The sequence below is a fragment of the Branchiostoma floridae genome, chromosome 2 (assembly GCF_000003815.2).
Source record: "Branchiostoma floridae strain S238N-H82 chromosome 2, Bfl_VNyyK, whole genome shotgun sequence".
NCBI lineage: Eukaryota > Metazoa > Chordata > Leptocardii > Amphioxiformes > Branchiostomatidae > Branchiostoma > Branchiostoma floridae.
Window position 1 is genome coordinate 28,939,835 of NC_049980.1, and position 18,032 is coordinate 28,957,866.

The 18,032-nt window shown below is 40.1% G+C and overlaps 1 protein-coding gene across 1 annotated transcript; it reads right to left on the reverse strand.

The window, feature by feature from the left end:
* Positions 1-3,456: 3,456 nt before the first annotated feature.
* Positions 3,457-17,645, reverse strand: LOC118409134 (calphotin-like). The gene is made up of 5 exons (XM_035810003.1): positions 17,592-17,645; positions 9,316-9,342; positions 7,282-8,109; positions 5,857-5,883; positions 3,457-3,555 (listed from the first exon to the last, which is right to left on the reverse strand). The coding sequence occupies exons 1-5, from the start codon at positions 17,643-17,645 to the stop codon at positions 3,457-3,459; spliced, it is 1,035 nt and encodes a 344-aa protein (XP_035665896.1).
* Between the last annotated feature and the right edge of the window lie 387 nt (positions 17,646-18,032).

An 18,032-nucleotide genomic window follows, 5' to 3' on the forward strand; every position in this document is an offset into this window, starting at 1 on the left:
ATGTTTGAATGGCACAAACACGTCATAAAATTTGTACTCTCTGATCACGAGATATCTTTTGGGCAACTTGAATGTTTTCCTTACTTAGCATGAAAGCTCATCTGTGTTTAACTACTGTAACAAACAAACATCAATGACATGACTTTATAATGTACCACTGATCATTATCCCACAGGTTTTGAAATTTTAGTACCACTGGTCATACAAATTTAAAGTCTGTTTCCCCAGAAACCTTTAAATAAATGTGATACTTTTAAGTTTGCTTGAACTGAATCGTTTCAGGTTAAAGAGCTGTTGATGGTGGTTTATGTTGCGATAACGAAGTAAAATGTAGGGAGAGTGGGGCATGCAGAAGACTGAAAACGCGTCCATGAGTATTCACAATAGAGAAAAGGTGGACTGGCATCCTTTTTTACAGGCATGCTGTTTGTCACTGCCGTTGGCATTCATGATCACGTAACCACAGTGATGACAGAAAACATGTTTGCGGAGTTTGAAGTTCACAATAGAGAAAAGGTGGTTTTCAACTTGGTATAATCCATAATGAAGTTCGCATGCTCAGAGTAATTGAATCACCACTCTTGACGAAGGTCGGCGGACGTGCGACCAAAAGTTCGAGGTGAGCAATTTCTTGTGTTGAGTGACAGTTCAAAAACTTCAATATAGAGTTTTCCTGATGTTTGTCGGTTGGTTTACTGCCCTCGTAGGCACAATGCATGTTGGGCAGGTGGTCTCAGCAGTCACTTGGTGGTTTAGCTTTTAGTCTGAAGTTGAAACAATTCTGTACTTAACAGTTTGTCCTTGGAAGGAATGTGTTAAGAAGGTCAACAATGTGTCAAGCTTTGCCAGTGTGAACACACAGGTCGGAGCCACAGTAACGGTTTTACAGCGGCATTAGCATTGGTTACGCGATCTCTAGCTGTCACAGTTGGGGGTTGGGCAGACTCTGGCGGGCCGCGGCGTTACGCATCCCTGGGCGCTTTGGGGCAAGTTTTGTATCCTATTAAACCCATGATGCCTCTACCAGACTCTGTGAGTGTTACAAAGACAGTCGTATAGTCACCATTTGAAACATGTTGCCTGAATTGCTCTCAAAGACAAGCTTGGTACTCCTACCATGCAAGCATTCCCATTTTGGCAAACACCTTTTTTTTACAATTTGATGATGGGTTCTGAAATTTCTGATAGCTTCATTTAAAGTTCTGAGCCTTAAGAAAGTGTGTGTCAGTCTGGCCTGAACCTTTGAAATTCGCACAATTCTTCACCTCTCAAAAAGTCTGTGGTTGTAGTATGCCTAGTATTAGTTTTGCTATATATATGTTGGAAAGATAATGGTCTCGTTATTTTCTATTATCAGATATTAATGGTCTCATTATTTTCTATTATTTTATCTTAAGTAGGATCTATCAGTTCTTTAGTTAGTCATAATTTATTTTGTTGCTGCTCATCCCATTTTATTTATTATTCTGTATCTTTATAACTAATTTTGATTGTACTCATCTGCATAATATTATACATGTATGTTATGTTCAGTTTATTTAAGTCAATTATATTTTTTCAATCATTATAATTGCTTTTCAATGTCTACATACAAAACCCAGATTAAACTTTCTGTTAGGCTATGTTGACCTCTGATTTCTCTAGTTCACCTTTAGCTGATTTGAGCTCTTTACTTTGTTTTCTGTTTATATATTGTACAGCAGAAGCCAGTTAATTGCACATTGGATAACCGCACACTTCGATCAATTGCACTGCCCCATTCACTCCATTGTCAGTGACTTTGCTTATATGCACGAAGAAAAATCACCAATGCCAAATAATAGCACAAAAATTTGTCAAACATTGTCGACAAATTCACTGAATTGCGTGCTAAAAACACACAGCGACTCGGGTCCTACAGACAGAGCTCTTTTGGCAGTGCAGTACTTTTGTAATCATCAACTGTCAGTGTCACTGATCTAACCATTATGTTAGGTCACATTCTGGCCATGGATTATCGTAACATACAGACTACAATATACTTTTCTACCAAACTGTTGGCAGCATTAGACTGGACACTGCTCTGGGCTGACCCGTAATCATTGACGTGTCACACTTTGTAACTTTGCATCATTGCGCACGCTGTACACTTGCACAAAATACGCTGGCAAATTGGGTGTGCAATTAAACGGCTTCTATTGTAACAAACAAACAACAATGACATGTATGCACCACTGATCATTATCCCACAAGTTTTGAAATTTAGTACCACTGGTCATACAAATTTAAAGTCTGTTTCCCCAGAAACCTTTAATGTGAATCTTTTAAGTTTGCTTGAACTTTGTTTCAGGTTAAAGAGCTGTTTATTTATTTATTTATTTCATGTTGATGGTGGTTTACGTTGCAATAACAAAGTAAAATGTACTGGAGAGTGGAGCGCGCAGAAGACTGAAAACACGTTCGCGAGTGATCACAATAGAGAAAAAGTGGTGGTATCCTTTTTTACGGGCATGCTGTTTGTCGCTGCCATTGCCTGTTTGAGGAGTTTAAACTTCACAATAGATAAAAGGTGGCAGTGTCTTTTTTACGGACATGCTGTTGACCTTGTTTGCCGATGCCATTGGCATTCATGTAACCACAGTGATGACAGAAAACATGTTCGCGAACTTTGAAGTTGTGATAAGTAAAATGTAGGAGAGTGGGACGCGCAGAAGATTGAAAACTTGTTTGCGGGGTTTGACGATTCACAATAGAGAAAAAGGTGGTGGTGTCCTTTTTTTATGAGCATGATGTTGACCTTGTTTGCCACTGCTGTTGGCATTTACATGTACATAACCACAATGATGACTGAAAACATGTTTGCAGAAGTTGAAGTTCACAATAGAGAAATGGTGGTGGTGTCTTGTTTGCTGCTGCCATTGGCATACTGTAAGACAATTTTACGTAACCACAGTGATGACTGAAAACATGTTCGCGGAGTTTTAGTTCACAATTAGAGAATTTATGGTGGTGGTGTTTTTTTTTATGGGCATATTGTTTACCTTTATTACCGCTGCCGTTGGCATACTGTAAGTGCATTTATGTAACCACAGTGATGAACAAAAACAACGCTAACATTAAACACTGCAAAGTTTTAAAATGCACTTACAGTATCCCGGGGGGTACCGCGAGGAGGTGACAGTCGGTTCTTTTTACCCCCCGTTTTTTCTTTTTAGGATTTTTTTCTGTTTGCACTAATTAAACTAACTAAATACCTGGTATTTAGTTGAACTAATAATTTTTTTGTAGTTTTATGTTTTTTTGCTTTTTGTCCATGCTAACTACTAATTTTTCCCTATCCTGACCAGTGATACCCCCCCTCCCCCCATCAGTGGCACAGAAAGCAATTTACTTACTTAACAGTTCCAGGTCCTCTGGTATGGCGTACACACGAGCACCGGCCTTTCTGGCTGTGGAGATGGAAACCTCTCACCGGGATCAGTCCCACCATTTCAGCTGTAGTTGATCATGGAAGATGCTGAGCGATGTCTCCTTCCCTGCGTCTTCCCACCTCTCATTCCGTTCAATCGTATAAGTCTGTGAGAAAAACACATTCAATTCTTAATACATTTTATGTTGTACATCTCATACGATGTAAAACAGATACTCACTGGTCAAATTAAAAAAAAACACAAGCCAGGGAATTAAAAGGCTGCTGATATATTAATCAGCTTATAGTCAAAACTAGTACGAGTTCCACAACCCAATACATTACCAGGATACATCATTTGTACATTTGAAAAGGTAATAAAATCATTTGGCGATTTTAATCAATTTCATGATTGTCAGTTGGGTACCATCCAGATAGTAGTTCGCTCTAATGTTTATTTTACACTTCTATATACAGTCACTTCTCTGCTATTCCTGGACATCACTTACGTCTGGAATGATCCAAATTTTGGACAAGGGCGCTGATTGGTAATATCACATGAGCAAATCCAAGCATTCGTTGGAACAGGCGTTCCAACTCAAAACGCCCTCCGTTTGCTTGCAGGGGTCTGTTTTCATCGAACGAGTGTTGTAGAACCCATTCCTTAAACTCTGCTTAACTGATGCCATCACCAAAAGGTTTGAATGTGAACTTCCTCAAACGGATAGCAGAAGCGACCATAGCAGCGAACTACTACCCGGATGGTACCCAGGCTTCAGTTGATGATCTTGTTCACCCAAAAAGACATCAGTTGGTGTTAAGTTTGGACCACGACGTGTTACCTTAGCAAAGAAGGCTATAATTATAGTATTTTGTTATCATGTATGCAAATGAGGACCTAATTTGCATCCTTTGAGTTAGATGGATAGCTACTGTTAGATGACTTAATTGAATCTGGCCTCGCAGTACTTTATGATCACCAGTGCAGCTGCTCCCATGCAAAAAGGATTTTATTTCAATTTCAAGCCCACCTGCAGTGTTAGTAGCGTTTTCTCATAATCATGCAAAAGCAAGTAGCTTATAATGAGGCCCATATTATAAATTGACCTCTACCACAATTGTCATATTAAAGACCTACCCCACAGCATCTGGAGTTATGTTTTCCATATATAATTTAACACAAGCATTCTTTAACTTATAGACACCTAACCCACCTACCAGATATCATGAGCAATTCCATCCGCAGCTTTTCAAGTGATGACAAATAATGCACAACGCATCCAGAACCACACCATAATTAAAAACTAAAAGAATGCTGCTGCAAGGTCGACAAACAAGCATCCACCTCCACCATCACAATAAACCCACCTAGGCACCTACCATTATAAAAACTACAACCCATCCAGCAGTTCTTGACTCAGAGATATTTATTATCCCCATATACATCATCCAAACCCCGAACAAATATACCTCGGTCTCACTGGACAAAGTTAAAATCTTGGACACAGAGACAGACTTTTTGCCAGAGGGATTAAAGAAGCCATCTATATCAGAGCTTTGCAACAATTCCTGCACATGGTGGGAACCATAGACTTCCTGCAACGTATGGTTCACTGCTTACTGAGTCACGTGTTCTATCTGCATAGCGTGACGTCACGACAGCAGTGGATTGTTTATTCCTTGACAAAGACTGGTGCTGTTCAGTCGAAAATTTGGGTGAGTCCATTTATTTTTGTTTTGGAAATTACAGTTTAATTAGTTCAAGAATGACTTCTACCAGCACAGATGAACTTTCAAGTTACTGTATTGCAAAAATGTTTGCGGTGGATTAATGTTCGCGGTTTTCACGGTGACCACTTCACCGCAAACTTAAAACCGTGGCAAACATTTTTCTATTATGGTATTAGACTGCAGTCTATGGTGTTACCACGAACTTAAATCCACTGCCAAAAGTGCCTTTTCCCGCTACCGCAAAATTAAATCCCCGCGAACTTAAATGCACTTACAGTCATACCTCCACCTTCATGGAGGGAACTTCTGGCGAAAGTTAATGTAATCAGCATAAAGATTTGACTTACAGCGGATGGGTGCCTGTCCTCTTGTGGCCCGTTGCGATCGTCGTGGGCCCCCGTTTTGCAGAGCGAGCCGCACCCAGCGTGCGTACCTTTGGTTCTATAGTGTAGGAAGAATGCAGTGAATCTACATTAATCAAAATTTCAAATGTGGCAGTCAGTAATGGCCATGAGTATTACACACACACACATACATGTACACACAAACGTATTAATATACAGTCACATACATGTACACACATATACACATTATGCACATGAACACAAACACGCATACAATGTACATGTACATGATTTACAGTGCACATCAGTTCACAGTTTCACACACACACTCACAATCATTGAACACACTCATACGTGAGCACTGAAAATTCATTGTATCATTAAACTACTTACTCGGATGGGTCCCGGGGCTGCGTTGGCCTGTATGGGCAGAAAATTATACAATGTCACAACTTAACACATAACGCTAGTTCACCTTTATTCATGGGGTGACCTTTATCCGTTGTCTTAAAAAACAGCACATTTAGGAGTATTAAGTCTACAGACAGTGGTTTCAATTTTTTTCAAAATGTTCTGATTTCAAATGATCGACAGTCCATCGACTTCATATCCCTAAATACATTTTTTTCATACAAACAATGAATATAGGTTACCCTCAGATAAAGGTGAACCAGCGTTACAATCATTCTGTAATTTTGGTAGAGAAGTAGCCTGAATACCGCATCCAGAAAGTAGTTCCCTCAGGCGTTTAATTATACACTATATAAAGTGGCTTCTCGATCACCCTGACATAAACACTATATACAGTGACCCTTCTCTACTGTTCTGTCTGGGATCCTTGGCCATGATAACGTCTGGAATCGTCCAAATTTTGCACGAGGGCGCTGATTAATCCCTACACATGAGCAAATTAAGGAATTTTTGCAATTTTTGCTTTGTAATTTAAAGTATTTTTACGCGTTCACTGTACAATGTAATAGTACGACGTACATCCGTAGATTACTGTTAGGTGAGCTATTATCTGAGTGTGTATCAACCTTTTCCCTAGCCTGCTACCTCAAATCCCAATAACCTCAAAGAAAACTGTGAATACAAAACCCATGACCGCAAACATTTTCTATCCCTGTCCTTTTGTAGCAATGATCTCAAGCTACATGTTTCCCTATTGAAAACCTTTCAGCATAACACTGGGTAACACCTACTCTAGCTCGCATTGTTATACCTTCCACAGCAACTGTACAGTTTCTTTCCTTGTACTGCCAAACTATTGCACAAGTCTCAATGTCAACTGTTTCCTCCTGTATACATGTTTAATCTTCAAGCCTTCAAAACCATAATGCTCACAGTCCCTTTAACTTCTTGCATGATAACCAATGACGTTATATAGAAATTCTTGCATTAGATTTAAGTTCATTGCCTAGAAGCGTGCAAAGACGACTTTGCTTCAAACAATCCCATTAAGATTGTATACCGTAGAGAGAAATGAACTGTATAAGGTTATACAAAACCAATTTCCTTAGTTCATACGCCTAAGTTCTGTAGAATAAATTTGTATTCCTAGTACAACTAGAGACAAATCACTGATCATAAAACATTTTTTTTTTTTAATCTGCTCTTTTATTTTGGGTCCACTATAACAGAAAAGTGAGGAGAAGTTGAATTTATCCAATGAAGTCTCATTTTATATCAGATTCTGTTAACTGTTACAGTATCTCTTCAACATGTCTTGTTGTGACCTGTACTTAGCCAGGTGTAGCAACATGTGCAATAAAGGTGTTCAATCAATCAATCAATCATGAAGAAAAGTTCAGTACTTACGGCGGCGTTGGCGGGCTGCTGGGCAACAACGGGCGGCACAATGGCAACGGGGATGGCAGGGTTAGCGGGAGCAGGGATGACAAAGGGCGCATGAGGGGCAACGGCGACGGGGTGGGGTGCAGGGTTGACTTGGGGCTGAGCGTTTACAGGGTGGACGGCGGCGACAGGGATGACGGCTTGGACGGGGGCCTGGACGGGCACGGGGGCCTGGACGGGCACGGGAGCTTGGACGGGCACGGGAGCTTGGACGGGCACAGGGGCCTGGACGGGCACGGGAGCCTGGACGGGCACGGGAGCTTGGACGGGCACTGGGGCTTGGACGTTGGGCTGCACAGGGGCAGGCACAGGGGGTGGCACAGCGGCAGGCACATGGGGTGGCACAGCGGCAGGCACATGGGGTGGCACAGCGGCAGGCACAGGGGGTGGCACAGCGGCAGGCACAGGGGCAGGCACAAGGGCTTGGACAATGGGCTGCACAGGGGCAGGCACAGGGGGTGGCACAGCGGCAGGCACAGGGGCAGGCACAGGGGGTGGCACAGCAGCAGGCACAGGGGGTGGCACAGCGACAGGCACAGGGGCTTGGACAATGGGCTGGACAGGGGCAGGCACAGGGGGTGGGACATTGGCTTGGACGGGGATGACAGGTGGCATGTTGCCATTGTTGCCGCCGTTGTTCCCAGCATTGTTGTGTCCATTGGCGTTGCCATTGGCGTTGTTCCCCATAGCTGCAGCAATCAGATTCCCTCCTCCGTTAGCTCCAGGAGCTGCATTCCCACCACCATGTCCATTGAGGTTGAACGCGTTCTGCAAAACCGTCATCAGGAACAGCTGGACAGAAAATTGGTTTGATATTATAAAAGGTTCATAAGATTGTGCCATTTACACAAATTAATACACATTCAAAGCTACTAAGATCGTGAGATGTACTTGTCTTGCAAACGGCTGACAAACAACTAATTTTCTTTACCTTCATTTACAATGTAATAGCCAAGATGGTTGATATTAAAACGGTACATAGCAGTAACTACAGACTGTAGCAGAACATTTAGTCAGTTTTTGCCTATGGGGATCTAATTAAGGACACCAACAATGTGAGTAAGGTTTGAAACCTCCAAATTTATAGCAGGGTGCAAAAGTAATTGACAAGGATTCACTTATAATGTTGAGGAAACCAGGAGATGGGCGCTGGACCCGATGCATCTTCTGATCAAGGAGGTTAGCCCCCTTGTTCTGATAGATGGGCAACTTTAGCTTTTAGCTTTTAATAAAGATTAATTTGGTTTTAAGGATCATGACATCCTCATAATACTGGAAAACTGATGCAAACATGTGAGAAAGAAGAAGAAGAAAAGATGCCTAGATGTCTTTACCAATGCATTGCTTAGGGTACGGACAAATACATTGTGCGATCATCATACAAAGTTGATGCCATAGGATCTTTAAGCAGGCTATGACAGAGTCAATCACTAAAAAAGACTCATTGACAGCCTTTTGACTAATGTGTAGCAAAAAGCTAAACTTTGCATGACACATACATGTATTTGGCTGTCCCCAAAATGCCATAAGTTAGTGATCATACAGCAATCGCATGACGTATGTGACGTATCCTAAGGAATGAAAAGAAGCCATTCAGTCACGATAGTGTCCAGGGTTGTAGCCAGCACCTGTCCTTCAGTCCTTTGAAGGAATTTTGCAGCTGGGGACTGAAAAAATTTTTCCCCATTCCGTCCCCTGGGACAGACAAAAATTTATATGTAAAGATATTAAAAAAAACTGAAACCCATGTGTTCTTCTTCACCAAAACAGATGCCATTGAACAGCTTAGTCTACAAGCAAAATTTGCACCTCAAAAGGAAATTAGGAAATTAGTGTTTCAGAGGGTCTTGATTTAAAATGACGCGCAACGTCACGCCATGCCTTCGGTGCTCGATAGGATTCCCATTCAAAATCAAGGGGACTGAAAATGATTTCAGGCTGGCTACAACCCTGATAGTATCATAGCTGGGATTTATTCAAAGTAATAGCTTTACTTACTATCACGTTCCGAAGCAGGCTGTTCTCCTGAAAAGAGAGACAAAACATTTTATGTTAATTGAATTTTTAGATTACAGTCAAACTTGTCTAAGAAGAACATCCTGGGGACCCGTGTAAAGTGGTCTTTTTAGATGTATATTATTTTGATTACTAGGTTTCCAATATTCTTTTAATGCCACCAAAAGTGAAAAATTCCCCACAAAACTAATCACTGCATAAAGGTACCCTGTGTCAGACTTCCCAGACAGGACCAAGAGATTTATTTTAGGGGTATAGGTAAACAGATTTCTGAAATAAGATTACTGCTGGGTGCAGAACGATGCAAAAAATACAATGTCAGCAAAGGTTTTTGTTCAGTCTTTTCTGAAATCTAAATGTCTAAAATGTGCTGTTCGATATCTATTAAATGCCTTAATGTACGGTATACACATTATCCAGGTCCACCAGTGCACCCACACGAGTGGAACTTGTATTCCTCATAGTTAGCCCATTGTCTCTGGAGTGGTCTATACACCCTGCAGCTGCAATCAATCTTTTTTAAAGTATTTCTTACTGTGTCCTGTTTATAGCGAGCTTCATTAGCTCCTGTAGTTTTTGTTTAATAAATGGTTTTCCCATAGTGGCCATATCGTTCATTATAGTAGTGAAAAATATAATTACATGTAAGTCTTAACTTCAGTGTGATGTATAGGCTTGTGAGGACATACTTACTGCTCTAAGTCGCACAATCTCGGCATCACGAACCTGTAAAGATAAGACATTGTGTTAACTTTGCCTTTTTTACAGTAACGTCAATTTTACAAACATGTAACAACTGTACAGTATCAATCATTCAATGGAAAAATTATGATCTACAACAAGTCGGTTTTGCAAACTGTCTGATGTTAAATGTAAACCTGATAAGACTTCAAGTGCGCTAACATAAACAAACTAGAGACAAGCCCTTCTTGAGGTCTATTCTTTGTGTTACTCTGAAAACTGGCCACTAAAGTCTCCCAAAAAAGCTAATGGGCCAAAAGCTACACACCTTACTCTCCCCTTAAAGAACTACATGTATCTATCACTCAAAAATCATGTGCAATGGGTAGAGTGTTTGCCTTGCATTCAGTAGGTCGTGAGTTTGATCCACAGCCGAGTCATACCAAAGACTTTAAAAATGGTAAATACTGCTTTCTCTGATTAGCACTCAGCATTTGGCAAAGAGTATGGGAGTTAAATACACACTATCAGTGGACGAGCCCCCTGCTGTAGTGACTTGCACAAAGGTGTGGCCCAAGGGCTACAGAAATGGAGATGGACACCACCCCTAAGCATCTGCACAGATGTACGGGCAACTTTAACTTTTTAACTAACTCAAAAATCATGACCATAGCATGTCCAGAACACACGGTATCATAACTGGAAGTTCTATTGCAGTACCGTAAGACACTTCTAGGGGGGTCTATAATCCAATCATGTCAAGCTATTATAAAGACCTACCCACAAATGAAATATCAAAACAATCCCTTCATTGAGTGGCATTCTCTATGTTTCTTGCAGACAGACATATCCCTTGGAAACATAGAGCAGTATTATATATTGCAGCATTATTTTACCTCTCTTTCAGAGGTTAAAAGGGCAGATATACGAAGCTTAGAGCATACCAAAAAGCAGTTACTCAAGAAACTGGATATGATTTTGGAAACGGTCAGGCGTTTCAACTAGCGCCCACTAGTTTTCGTAAGTGACACTGAAGTTATCTGGAAGAAACTGGTCTTTCACACCCTAACTATGAATGAAGACAATATTACAGGGGTCTAGCCAGCGTCCGTTTTTCCGTCAATTCACGGAAATTTGCTGTGTCTGACGGAAAAATTTTAAAACCAATCCGTCAACCTTGACGGACAAAAATCCTTGGTGGAAGCTACAGGCAGCTTGGGGACGCCATCCACGGCCGTAAAAGCCACACACTGTTTGTTTTGCTATTGTTATGATTGTTGACAATGTGTGTCGGCTCCCTTTCGCATACGATAATCTCATTAAAACCCGTTTTTCAAGGTCTCAGTTCAGTCCTTCTAATTAATTTTCGCGGTTTTCGCGACGATTGTAATTGGCTGACCGAAAAAAATTTCGAGCTGGCTAAAGCCCTGCAATATTACATTGGGAAATAATAGGAAGCATTAGAGGACAAAGTCAAACTGAAGACAATCTGGATTCCAATAGAAAACAAAGCTAAGGCAAAGCTTAGGGCATTCTTGTCACAGTCTCAGACTATCCATGCAGTGTGCAGTATTGTACAAAGAATGCGGTGAAAAGTGAAATACATTAATACATCTATTAATGACAAACACAGAATACAGTTTTCATAATCTCCAAATAAGGTTTTCAGCATCTAAGAAACTCATAACAGCTATTTCAGTACCTTGGACATACACCTGGCCAAGTTTGAAGGTGCATTAAAAATTTAACTTTAAGTACCGTGTGTTGCTGAAAATCAGAGCAAAAGACTCCTAAACTCAACACCTGAAGTTAATGCTGTCATTGCAGAGTTCTTGGAAGCAATGGAACATTCTGTAAACCAAAGAAGGTATCGAGAAGTTCCCCATACATACTTAACAAACGGTCCAATATGGCTGCTAGAAATTGCTGGTATCTTGAAACCAGCTGAATAACTACATATGACTGGGAATACATGGGACTAGCTGCTTTGTTGGTTGTTGCTCAATGTACACTGCATATTGGAGTCGTTCAAGGTTGGTTGAGGTTTTTTGAGGTTGTTTATCCAAATATTCAAAAATTTGTAAAAGCTCGTAGGAGTACACACTAATGGGGAGAGGTCATGTATGAACCTGCTTTTGATGACTGGGAGTATATACATGTTGTATGACAAAAAAATGGAAAGGGGAGAACAAGGCACATCTTGAAATCTTTCTGAAAATCATACATTGCCTAAAAGTTCCAAATGGCAAAAGCTACTTTCAGACATGCTAAGACACGCATAGATTCCCAACCAGGGTTATCATCAGGACATCTCGTCTAGATTCGCTTGTTGAGCCAGAAAAAAAACTTCACCACATCAAACCCCAAAATCTGACCTTCATGAAATACAACTGTTGAAAATGTATGTTTATATCAGCTCAGAATGACAATGCTCCCAAACAATGAGTGGGAAGGAAAAAGAATCAAAGCTGGAGACAGCACTGTACAATGCAACATAGCAAAACTGAAGGCTGTTGCCTATACACCTTTCTCACGCAGCGGCCATGGTAGATCTAAAACGAGTTCAATGGGGCAAACAAAAGACTGGCCATCATAATTAATAGTTCAACCAATGATAGCATGGAAATTAGAAAATTGACCAATAAGAGAATGGCTGCATGTCCGTCAAATGTTTGCATTATCATGTTTTTATTTTGCATCTCTTAAGGGACTATGGGATTTGGTACGCTAGTCTAAATTGCTACATATTTCGCTGCATAACACTGGTTATAAAATTTATTATTTGATCTTATATTGTGAAAATTTGTGTGGTCTGGGGAAAAACTAAATGGGAGCTGATTTTAGAAATACGTTTTGTCTGTTTGCCTCATTGACCTCGTCTTCAATGACCCCGCGCATGAAAGGTGTTTAAAAAGTGTCAGACGACAGGGTTGCGATTACGCAAGGTTATAAGGAGCGTACTTCTACCCTGGAGGGGGCATGCAATGGAATGTAAAAATTACTGTTGTCCAATACATGGGGCCATGTCTCCACAGTTAAGTTGTACAACAAAATCAATGGAGGCCATACAAATCTAGTCACCAAATTGGAAAGCAGTCAAGCAAAGACAATGATCTGTCTGCTCACTTGCACTGCACACCAAAATACTGAAGCTTTGTAGTTGTTTGATCGAATAGAACAACTTGGCCAACACAGCCATGACATCTTGCATCACAGTAATTTTGAGGAAATACTGGTGTGGATAACTTGACTCAAGAAGGAACCCTGAATGATTGTATTACAGGTCACACCCCCATTCTTTCCCAGCATTCCAGGACTACATCAACTATGAACCTGTTCCCAAAAGGCCCAAACGGACTCCATACTTGCTTCCACCTGGCCAGAGCCTTGTTGAGACTACCAGTGGTGCCAAGACTATGACTTCATTGGATATTGACACAATGTTAAGTTAAGTACCAACACATAAATCAAATGCCTACGATCATAGGAACACTACTAAGTGTATCTCAACTTTGGAACATCTGGGATGGCCCACCCTTCATGACAGAAAGTAGCCATACCCAATTTTCAGCACTAAGGACAAGAGCCATTTTTCTCAACGTCACCATTTCCAGCCTAAAGATTAAAATTCAAATAGAGTAAAAGTCATTTGAATAGAAAAAAAGACATCTAACCTCCAAAGGCTTGACATCCCTATTTCCCTATGTACTATTCAAACTTCAATTCAAATTCTAACATGGGGTTCTTGAATCAAACTGTCAAGTTCAATCTCGTTTGCAGGAGCAGACACAGATGGTGGAATTGATTCTACAGCACAGCAATAGGTGACAAGCATGTGAGAATGTCAACCATCAATACTACTCCGTACTCATCTGCATAGCTCTGAACAGCAAACTCCCACCCTACATGCACCAGATGTTTGTTTACTGTCGAGATCAAAGCGCAAAATAACCAGGCAAAGCACAAACAATCAACTTGCTGTCCCAAAACTCCATCAAGAAACCTTCAGAATTACCATCACCTACCATGGACACAACATCTGGAACAGCCTACCACCAGACATAAGATGTATGCACAGCCCCAACTCTGGCTTCCTTTAAGACACTCTTAAAGTAACGAGAAGGACCAAATTGTTCGGACTTGAATCATGTAGCAGCTCTCACTATTATGTTTTTTGTACCATGTATGTAAAAATTGTGTATATAGACTTATCAGACTCATTAGGACTTTGATGTAAACTGTGTCTCTGTTCAACATAATGATCATACGTTGTCTGACCCTTGCCTCTTCCCTTATGGCCTGAATGAAAAGCAACCCTGCAGGCCAATTTGAGCTTTCATGAATAAACAAAGGTTCAAACAAACCCTGCATATGTGCTCTGTTATGGAATGGTAAGGATCCCACCTTCAGGGATGCCAACAATTAATGCCATGCCCCTGGATGTATATCTACGCAGCCCTCCTGTAGTAGACCCAAGAATACCTGATGTAGACTTGTGGACAGAAACTGTGCCATACTACTGTAACAATTGATGAAATTACTTTATATATACTTCAATGGAAGCCTAGAAAATTGTACAAACAGTAACAAATTAACAATCTACCACCATACCACTCAAATATCACGACCACAGCATGTCCAGAACTTGAGATATCAAGACAGGAAGACAGGAAGTTCTGTTGGGTAAAGTTCAGTAACAAGTTGCTAGGGGGCCCAAAATCTAATTGTTTCTAGGTCTTATCAAGACCTACCCATATACCGAATGTCAATACAATCCATCTATTAGTAAGTGTTCTCAAGTTATGCAGGTCTTCTTCATACAAACATATGTCAAACATATATACAGTATATACAAACGCTACCCAAAACATAACCTTCTTGGCAACGTTGATAACGGAACTAAAAGTAAAAGAAAGGCAGTGGATTTATAAGCTTTCATCATCAAGTATCTCATGATTTGTATCTAATTGCTGTTTCCATTTATGTACAAGCATAAAGAAAACTTTGGAACAATGGAAGTTGGAGCCTAACATCTGCTTTGATGCCAAACTACATTATAAGTGACAGCAAAGGGATCAATTATCCTGTAAGCTGATTGGCTATTGAACTCTGTACTCTGATTGGCCAATATAGTCAGTGCAATACGATATCCTATAAGCTATTAGAGGCTATAAAAGCCAGTGCGATACCACTCTCTTGTCAACCTGATGAAGACTTTTGAATAAAGGTTGAAACTGGTAATCATTGTGTCTCAGCCATCATCCTTTTGACGCCTTATCGACTAAGCAAAGGAAGCTGCCAACACAACCAACCACAATACTCCTTCTGGAAGTGACCCTCCCTCCTGGAGGTAACTAAGTGGGGTGGTTGCCTCAGACAATGGGTACAATGGTAACAAGAACTATCGAACACCTCAAACATCATGGCAATCCATCCAATGGTTGTTCACACGGGTTTACTTAAAACATAGAAATAAAACACTTCCTAAAGTACCATGATCAACTACCAGGAGGCCAAAAAGTGCTTCACCAAGATCAGGATCATAACACTTAACCATGTTAGAAATATCATCGCAACCCATCCACAGGTTCTTAAGTTAATTCGCTGCACACACAAACATCCACAAAACAAACAACCCTGTAGATCCACAACAAATAGCTAGAAAGCCGAAATTCACACTAAATAAGTATCCACTATACAACTACCCACCACATAAAATGCAACACCTCAGCAAGTCTGGGTGCAGAGATATAACACCAAAAGTGCTACTGCAGTACCAATGTCAGCCAACAGGGGGCCCAAAATCAATCTGCACCATCACCATCCCCACACCTACCCACCTATTGAAAACCATTGCAAACCTTCCAGCAATTCTTGAGATATACCCCACACAATCTCCAGAGTGAAACAGTATGGCAACAATACCTCCATCTTCATGAAGGTAAAAAAGTGCACACGTAACGTTTTATGGCAATAGGATAATGGCATGTACATGTACCCTACATGACCTCTAGAGGGAAAACAGTATGGCAACAATACCTCCATGAAGATGCACAGTTAACCAATTATACGGTCAAAGAATGACATAGTATGCGATAACATTACACACAAAGCACAGTTGTCAATCAATTCAGTTGCACAGTGCTAAAAAAACATTTCATTTGCACATTAGGCCATGTTGATTTGATTGTATGGATGACATCTACTGGTAAGCCAAAAACTGCATGGGAATAAAAAAAGTTTTGCCAAAAAAAGTTGCCTTCACAATGAAATCTAAGTGGCCAGGAATGTTGAAGAAATGACTGAACACACAGTATATAGTATACCGAACAATACCCATCTGATTCTTCAATTTGTTCTTTCACATCTTCACTGGCCATGGAATATTCTATGACATTAGTATACGTTTCCTAATATATTAACGTCTTTGCATATATTTGCTTATTTTGAAGCTGCTTTGTATGATTTATGGCATGTTAGAAAACTTTTTTTAATTTGAAATAGTAAAAAATTGATGCGTGTGCAGATGTCATCCATATAATCAAATCAACATGACCTTATACACCTTAAAACAATCGAAGAATGATAGAGCACACACATTAAAACATGAAAAGAACTCTCCTAAAAAACTGACATGACATTTCTACAATATACACCTTAAAACAGAGGAAATGGGGTCACACACAATGTAATTTCAAGCTTCTTATAATGTGTGTATAATACATCATTCAGTAATTTTGAGTCTGTAAGTGCTAGCTGTATGATGCTATGTACTAATTCATCTGACTTGTCCATATTTTATGTCCAGGATGTATGCACAAAGTTCTATTGATTTATTATATATATAAGTTCTTTCAATGACCAATTTTGATGATCACAATGTTTCTTACAAACAGGGCTGTCTTCAGGATTGCTGGGATGCATAAGACTTTCTTCCCATTGGTTCCCAAAATGTGAACTTCATGACATAGCATTGTGTACTTTTGTGAGCTTCAAAGGGTAAATGTTACAATGGAAATCAACAACATGAGTGTGAAGGAAAAACATTTTCAGCCAGTGCTTTAGGCTAACGTCACATTTCCAAACCGGAGCCCGGCCAGGCATTTGTGGAATCAAAAATAGAAATGCATTGTAAATACGTGTTTGAGAAATATACATTAAAAAAATGCCCATGACTATTCTCTTTGCATCTTGTGTAGTTTGGTGTCTTTCATATCATACTTTTCATTCCCTCAGCCTGGCCGGATCTAGTTTGGAAATGTGACGCTGGCCTTACCAAGGAAACACTGTTAATAAAGGTGCACTCTCACTGCACTTGCGTCAAGCTTGCGTCACTGCAGGGTTCGTTCACTGCGTCACTTTTTTTGTAATTTTTCTCCAATTTTTTTATAATTTAGATATTGCGTAATACGTTGAAATATGACTTAGAAGACGACAAAATACACAAAAACTAAATGAATTTCAGAGATAAAATAACAAATTTTCTGATTATCTTTCAAACCCCACAGTGACACAAGTGGAGTGAAATACCACCTTAAAGTACCAACTACAAGTTTATCAAACGAATGTCAGCTTACCACAATCTCATGTGCCACGAGAATGGCCACTGGGGGAACCTGCTGTTGAGCCATCTATGTCGAGGAAGGAAGAATGGAGGGAATGAATAAGTTAATACGTTGAATGAAAATTACTTTCGGTAACTTGCCGAGACAACATCTAAATAAAATACAGTCTAAATAAATCTGATGGTCATTGATTGGGTCATCATTATTGACTAAGTGAATGAAAGGAAAACAGACTGACATACAGGAAGTGAAAAAGTGTATGAACAAATTATTTTGTACAAGATAATTATGGTCACTTTGAATTTCTTACAAAATAAATTATTTTTCAGACTATGCTGGGGAAAACCCTGATGGCTGTAAATCTCAACTTTTGCCAGAAATGTGTTCATGGTGTTCTTTCAAGTCACTGACCCAGACCTTTCTGATATGTATCCTCCAAAGCATTAATATATG

Bases quoted from the DNA above. Each gene is read 5' to 3' on its own strand.
- LOC118409134 (XM_035810003.1), bottom strand. From the start codon at position 17,645: ATGGCTCAACAGCAGGTTCCCCCAGTGGCCATTCTCGTGGCACATGAG. The intron at 9,343-17,591 runs GTAAGCTGACAT...CTCTCTTTTCAG, and splicing joins TCGTGGCACATGAGATTGTG to GAGAACAGCCTGCTTCGGAA. The intron at 3,556-5,856 runs GTAAGTAGTTTA...TTTTTCTCACAG, and splicing joins CAGCCCCGGGACCCATCCGA to ACTTATACGATTGAACGGAA.